Genomic DNA, 8,065 nt, shown 5'->3' with positions numbered 1-8,065 from the left:
TTTAAAACCCTCTTTCTAGAGACTCAAGCCAGCTGAGGTCACAAACAATCATAGACAGATTAGAAAAGGGAAGGGGGTGGGGGGAGCAAAGGGGAGCCTTGTCTAACACACTGAAATAGGACACTCTAAATTGCACTTAGTTTTTCTTTAAAAGAAAAAATGGCTAAAGTAGTAAGCTTCAGTTAAACAGTAAATACAGGGGTGGTTAAAGAGTTTTTATTCAAATAAAGTCTTGCCCCAAGAGGTGGAAGGAGATTCTTGAAATATGGAGATGGGATTTTACACGTGCTAAAAGCATCAGTGTGACACGATTTGGGGGGAAAAAAAAAAAAAAAAAAAAAGAAGGAAAAATACCTTCGTTGTTATACATGACAAAATAGCAACTAAATGTTTGCTTTGATCCCAGCGCATAAAGGGTGAAGCTTTTAGGCAAGGAGCGGCAGGTGATCTCAGCTCTTCTGCAAGTCCTAATGCTCCTAAAAGCCACTCTTCCAGTTTCTGTAATTGGGCATCAGTAGTTAATGTAGTATTGACTGCATTACATGCTCCTGTGCATCCTCTCACTAATGCCAATTGCATCACCTTGTACATTTACCATATTGCTTAGCCAATAGCTGTTAAAAGCAATCCAAATCATGAATCATATAGGAAACTTTTAGCAAGACACGACATCCAAAGGAGACAATTTACAGTTGAGTTAATCTGGGTACATTAGCGAGACATGGATTCAGGAAGACAGACCAATTTATGTTACTTTAGTTTTACCCTTTATTGCGTTGTATAGGCAAATGAATGGAAGGGCATGGAGTAAAAACAGATATAAAGGAGTCCTTTTCAAAACAGATCTCCATTCTGTGCAGACAGGTCAAAGGGTTTGAGACTGCTTGGTTCGGGCTTTCATAACCATAACAGGGTACTTACAGAAATCATTTTCCACAAAGGAGTATAAAGATAAATATATAATGGATTCTGAATAATGTCCAATACCCACCCCCACTGCAAGTACATTAGGCAGAAACCAGGTTGCTCAACAGTATCTAAGGCACGAGCTCTCCACGAGTCACCTGCCATCAAGAGTGCCAGGAAGAGGCTCTGCACAAGGTCCCAGGTAGGTCTGCTCATGAGCTCTTCCAGGTGGACACCCAAGGCAGAAGTGTTCTGCAGAGCACACCAAAGCTCACCAGCTCAGGCTAGTCCTCCACCCATAGATCTTTACCGTGTCACTTGTCAATATATGGAAAGTACGACCTTCCCCAACCTATGCGATTCGAAGGGATCGCACCCTTTTGAAATGTATGGCCAACTCTCTGGAACAGAAGGAAACAACACAAGCATTGAAGATGTGTTGGTTAACCCACATCAGCCGCAAGGTAGAGCCAACCAGGAAACAAATTAGTAGCAAGTTTCCTCTGAAAAACTACATTTTACAGAACAATTTCACACTGGATGCTTGACCAAAAGATGCATAGCAAATTGACATAGCACCTTTCTGCTTTTCTGGTCAAGCTCATAGCACCAGGAAAATAGAGGAGATGGGAAAAAAAGGACAGCTAGGAAGTGTGCTCGTCTCATCTCTTACGGGTAGTGAGTAAATTTGCAATATTTCTGGATGGGGAAGGAAAAAAAAAGAAAGAGAAGAGTCATAAAGAAATCTAGGGGAAGCAATGGCTCATCAACCAAAAACTTTACAAAAGAAAAACTGAACTGCATCCTTAAATATTGGATTCCAAAATACTAGAAACTCTGATGTTCTAAGCCTGGTTTAAAAAAAAAAAAAGATCGTGACTCCCCTTTGAAAAGCTTCCAGAAGTCCCTTCGAAAGAGTTGCACATGCGGGGAAAATGCCAAAACAAAACATTTTCACTAGCTGATCAATTTAAACAGCTGTGGTAAAGCTGCAGCCACTGGCACCATCATTAACAATTTAAAGCATGGCTGCTTTTGTCTTCCTTCCCAGTTACATTCTCATTATGCCTTTTTATTTATTAGAAACACAGTCCTCCGGAATACATTTCTGTATCTCAGATCCATAATAAACCAAGTAGGAACATCCCTGGCTTCTACTCAAATGGATGTTTATGTTGGCGAGAGGGTTAATGGTTTAATTCTGGTCCAAGTTCAGTCATGAATATGAAACAATCATCCACTTTTTCTTTAAGAAAAACCAGAACTGTTGGAATCAAGAGTTTAAAAAGAAGGCAAATATTACTTTCACTGCCCAAATCACCCTTTCAGAGTTTGATTAGCATGCGAGGAACTCTGAACACTAGCGTAAAGAATCCAGAAATGTTCAATGAAATAAAAAAACCCTCTAAATTTGGACAGCAGCATCCATTATCTGCTTTGATGCGCAATGTATGAAGAAACTAGTTTGTAAGAATATTCACTGGAAAGTGGAGTTGAGCATCTGTTTGTACAGATAGCACCCAACATCGCGCTTGAACACTTGGGCTCGGGAGTCGTCCTCTTGGAGGACAGAGAAAACACACACACACTTCCACACTGAGAATTAAAAAACAGTTGCTCTGGTGAATTGTTCTCAGACCATCTATAGGTTTAATTATGTTAATCTAATAGTGAACAACTTTCATTTTAAATCACCCTTCTCTCCACCCCCAAGTCTTCAGTGAATAGGAGCTACATTCACTGAATAAATCATTCCCTGGCAACAGTTACGCACATTATCGAAGTTGGGCGCAGTGATTTCTGTATGTTTTAAAACAATGTCTATGTATTCTAAATGATGACAGCTCTGTCCAATTTTAAAAAAGATATACACCCGTTAGAGTTTTATAGTTCAGCATTTAGCAGCATCTGCAGTGCCTTTTTTATTCTTACACTGCATCACTTAATGCTTGATACCATTACTCTGATTTTGAATTGTTTTCAAGTATTTGCCATAAACTTTCATATTCTTTACCTAAGTAAGACTCCTCACAGATGCAATCGGTCATAATGCTAAAAGAACAGTTTGCCTTTAGCAGAAATGTAAAAGTTCATGCTAATGACGGTGAAGGAATACTTTGAACAGCAAGCACATTCGCAAAGAGAGGAAAACCATCTCTAAACACAAAGCCTGAAAACCTTAAGAAAGCCTCCAAATGAAATCAATTAATCCTCCAACCATGATAAATTTCTTAACCATTTAAGAAACGTATTTCAGACTCTGCTGTGACCCTTTATCACCAGACCTAATGGATTACTTTATTAATAATGCACTGCTCTTAAAAGGAATTTTTCTGAAGATTCTACCATAAGAGGGCATTTTTGGAATGGCAATGACAAACAGCCTGACATGTTCACATTGTGTCTATTAAAGATAATACAATTTAACACTAACTCCAAAGAAGACAAGTTATGTTCCGCTGCCAGGGTATCAAGCATACTTTCTACTGTATTACACCAAAATTAGAGCAAACTAATTTCCAAGAACCAGCTTCTTCTTTTGCCCTGTTGCCCAAGCTGGAAATGTTCCCACATTGTTTTAACACTTGTTATGTCAACCAGACAACTACCACATGTCACTGGCATCTGGGAACGAAGAACGATGACTTCCCATACAGATGCCTACCCAGACCCTTCAGCTATCTAGTCTGCGCAAACACTAAGGACAATGGAATACTCCTATGCAAAGGAGTTTGCTCCTACTAGGCCTGCTAACTCCTTTCACTCCTCTTCTTCCCACAGGATGAGTTTTCATTAGAGATAGAGGTTATCAGTGTTCCACTGTACCTTCCATTTCTTGAAAAGGTTTAGGCGATTACTTTACTATCTCATGGAGTAAAGCTTCAGGAATATTAGGCAACAAAAAAATTAAATTCCATATCATCTGAGGAAAAACCCACCCTGCCATTTCCCCTCCTCCCTGCATGATTCTTCAATAGGTATACCTGAGAGAGGTATGTCAAAAAGACAACAAAAGATACCAGCAGCACAGAGAACAGCTCTTCTTCCTATATAGCAGTATTTATATTAGGTTTGTGTACAACCTGTACCAGCCTTATTTTTATGCATATAATGATTTTTATCAACAGAAGAGGATTGTCATGACCTTACTTGCTGGAGGTAGACCTCTCTTCATATCCATCTACCTACCTATAGGTACGCCCCTATGGCAGCTGGCATACTCGTTTGTGAAGTCAGCCCCTGGCCAGGGTGCTGTGGCACCATTCTTGTAACTGCCATTATACAACCAATTTCTCTGCTTTTCTAATTCCAAATGCTGCTTTTCTTTCCTTCTGTGCGGGGTAAGATGGGCTCTTACACAACAGGGAACCCAACTGCTGCTACTAATCCAGTTTCAAATTACCTAATATTCATTGCCCTATATACCTCCCATCAACCTAAGACCCATTCTCCAGCCCCAACGCATGCAACCACTGAGTATCCACATTTTTGTTTTCATTTTTAAAGAAACTATGGATTTTTTAAAAAATAAAAATCAAGGTTTCTGTACCAGTACACGTTTAACGGAGTCCTCCAGTATATTATTTACTCAGCCTACTCTTGCGATCTATTTAATCAGAGTTCTGCTTGAAAATACAAAGGATCCCTGATTTGGGGTGCTACTGTCTATGCAAACACCAGGACAAACACACAGCTGATCAGTGTTTTTACAAGTGCACACACACTCAATAATTGGGTTGGAGGATGCTATGTCTAGTTAACATGGTACAAGTTAGCTAAAAAGAAACTTTCACCCCCCACACGCATAACAAAGAGCCGTGATTTCTATTAGTGCATTTCATACCATACATGCTGATTACCAGGCTGTGCTTCATTGTTAGCAGAGATTACAGCTGGGATAAGCTGCAGCTTTTTCCTAATTGCTATTATGATGACTGAATTTTTGTTTTGTGTCAAGCATTATTCACACATTATACTCCAAAATTTGATCCCTCCATGATGCATTATTGATTCCATGCAGGCAATCATACTGCCGCCAATGTGAAGAATTAATTTGGGCTATTCTGCTTGATTTGCATTGCTCCATCATAGCAGAAAATAGTTCTATAGGGAAACACCAAATTGAATAGAAGACTTAACAAAATATGGAAAATGCTGCTGTCCTTTAAAAGACATGAGTCTTAAAGAAGGGAAAAAAACCCCAGAAAAAACCCCAAACCCAGCACAACACGTGTGGTCCAGAAAGAAATAAGGTCAGTCAGCCAAATTCATCTTAGTCAGAGGAAGGTGACAAGAGTAGCCTTATGCCTCTAATAAAGTAAACTAGCTTGCTTCTACTTATATTGCCAAAGAAAACAACCGAACACCTCTGAGAGTGACACTGCTTCAAAGCCTTTGAAACCCTGTTAGCTTCATTTGTTTTCCCAGCATAAGCAATACTCAACCACTTAGTGTGTCTTTTATCCACAGTCCAGTCAACTGCAAAGCTGATCTAGAAGATGTGTAACAGATGCTTCACATCTACTCCTTTTTTTTAAAGTTCTACTGTGTTAACAAAGAAACTTATGAGATCTCAACAGAAATAAAGCCCAGGACTGATTTTATTTTTTCCCTGAATAAGATTATTTCACAGTTTTAGGATGCCAACTTAATTAGTGTAGAATAAATTCAGAAGGGCAAGACAACTTATACGTGTGCACTGATTCCACGCTGGTCAGCTCTGCCAAAATTTGTTCAAATCTGCATATGGATGGGCACCAATAATGAAGCATTTCTCCTTGGTCTCATATTTGAAAGGTGTAAAATCTCTGTGAAAAGTCCATTCACATTTTTTCATTGTCCCAAGTGCTTCTCATCAGAAGGAAACAAAACATCACATCCCATCACAGAAATGATTCAAATTCTACGCACATGAATACACCAGATTGATGATTTTTAGAAATCAAATTTATAATGAGATAAAGACCTCAAAATGCTAGATGTAAAGTACTGGGTAGTATTCCCCCCTCACCCTTTTTTTGGTAGACAAGGAGCGGGGAGAGAGAGAGAGAAGAGAAACTTCAGTAGAAGACCTTTGGTTAAAAGTGAGCATCCATCCACTATTTTCAATAGTCAAGCCTTCTTTCCTCATGATTCTCCAGTACAGTACTAATTCAGTTTTAAAATACCAGAAGACAGATATGGGGCGGGGAACAAAAATCACGGTGCTACAACTTATTAGCATTGGGCAGCTTTCAGTACTGTTCACAATACATGATTAGCACCCCTCTGACACAGAAAAGCAAGTGACTTTGAATTACAAGTTATTTTTCTTATAAATATAATAAAAAGCAATGCATATATTCAAGTAAAAATCAATGCTACTGCCAAAACGCTCAACTTCCAATTTCTCCAAGCTCTTTGGCTCCCTGTGAAAAGCTGTTTCCTGTCTACAGCCTTGCAAATATTCAGTAATTTCTTCTATTTCTAAATGACAACTGCCTGTGGCTTTTTTTTAACACTTAAAGAGATTTCTGAAAAAAAATTTAAAAGATCAGAGAATCCAGCAACATACCCATTACACGGCACACTTCATCCATTTACAAAAGTGAATGAAACAATAACATAATAGCTAGAAATGTGCGTTAAAAGTTAAGATGCAGTTCTCACTTTCAGTACACAAAGTGCCGCCAAGGTGGAAGTCTTTGGCAAGAGGCAGCGCCATCGATGGAAGTCCATCCGGATGGCTACAGAAGCGTTCTGCTCTGCCTCGGTTTTAATCTTTGCTTTCAGTGTACAATCTATGAGGGAAGACCTAAGCCACAAAGCAGCCTTAGAAAGACTCATTAAAAAGTTGTGATTGGACTTAACCACATTTGCCCTAGAAACTACTGGTGACTGAGCAGTTAAGTGGCATGCCCTGGGAGGCAACATGCAAAAGAAGGCATCTGGTCATTCAAACTACTAACACTGTCTATTGTTCTTTACATCAATTCATACCCCTTAGTCATCCTTGACAAGGTCTAGTCAGCTTTAAAAAAATAAGTATATGTGAAGTCCTAAAATAAGTCAAGCTCTCCTTCAGGTTCATTCATTCAGTTACCTCCCAAATGAACCTACACTTCTGCCATTTAGAGAAGGGAGTAAATTCTTAGAATAAGCCGATGCTTTTTTGCCAGAGCAGCTTATTAGCTTATTGTCATTATGTTTATAGCTATGAAGAAAAGCTGCTGGAAATAGATATTAAAGGCGCACATTAAAGAGACCCAAATGACACGCAATGGAAAGGAAAGAAAATCTCAAAATTAGATTTACAATAAAAGCTGTTAAAATAAACAGGCTAAAATGGATATATTAGAGCAACTTGTAGAAACAAATATCTAAATAGATATTAAAAAAACAAAATCAAGATGTTTCTGCTATGTCCTTCAGCAAACAGAGCCTGGGGTAAACCCTTCTTAACTGGTTTGATCATGCCAGAGCAGAGATTAAAAAAAAAAAAAAAAATCAAGAGCAAGCATGCTTTTACCAACACAAGAGAAAAATATCAGAAGCTGAAAGCGAAGCACTCTGATATGCACAGCGCGCATCTGTTTCAAAACTATTTATTTGTACGTTAGCAGCACACAGAAGACAGCAAGCACAGGTTTACACAATCTCAGCCCACCTACCGTCCTCCTTGTCCAGCACCATCATCTCCGCAATCAAGAAAAGTCCGGGGACAGATGCTTCTTCTCCAGCAGCCTCCGCTCAGGGGAGAAGAGAACAAGTCTCTGGGAACACAAATGAGCTACGGTACAGCTGATCGTCCTTTAGCAGCAAGTGAGCTCTAATTACCCAGTTGTCCAGCTTTTAACCTAGATTGCACTCAGTTAGAATTACACTCAGAAATAAAGCACTTTGCAGATACAAAAGCAGTCTCACCTACTTTTGTGCCTCAGAATTGCAAGGAACTAAAACTGCAATTTAGCAAGAAGGGGGATCAGAGCTGTTTCTTTGGTTCTCACCTTCTAAATGGCTCAATTTACACAGTATAATCTATTTTAATGTAATTGCATTTGATAGCTCATAACCCCGGCTGTTGCAACGACACAGCTTTCAACCTTGTAAAGTGTTTTCCCCTTGGATTTCAGCTGAATCTAAATCTCAAATTCTGTTCCGGGAGGGCAGAACACCTTCT

The 8,065-nt window shown here is 39.2% G+C and overlaps 1 protein-coding gene across 1 annotated transcript in view; it reads right to left on the bottom strand.

Moving 5' to 3' along the window:
* Positions 1-8,062, bottom strand: part of LMO1 (LIM domain only 1 (rhombotin 1)) — a 54,599-nt gene extending 46,537 nt beyond the window's left edge. The window contains exon 1 of the mRNA XM_010075071.1: positions 7,557-8,062. Coding sequence (XP_010073373.1) covers positions 7,557-7,581 — 25 coding nt within the window. The 5' untranslated portion in view covers positions 7,582-8,062. The remainder of the gene's footprint in view (positions 1-7,556) is intronic.
* Between the last annotated feature and the right edge of the window lie 3 nt (positions 8,063-8,065).

Source organism: Pterocles gutturalis, unplaced genomic scaffold, assembly GCF_000699245.1.
Source record: "Pterocles gutturalis isolate BGI_N339 unplaced genomic scaffold, ASM69924v1 scaffold5102, whole genome shotgun sequence".
Taxonomy (NCBI): Eukaryota; Metazoa; Chordata; class Aves; order Pterocliformes; family Pteroclidae; genus Pterocles; species Pterocles gutturalis.
This window is presented reverse-complemented; position numbering and strand designations above follow the sequence as displayed.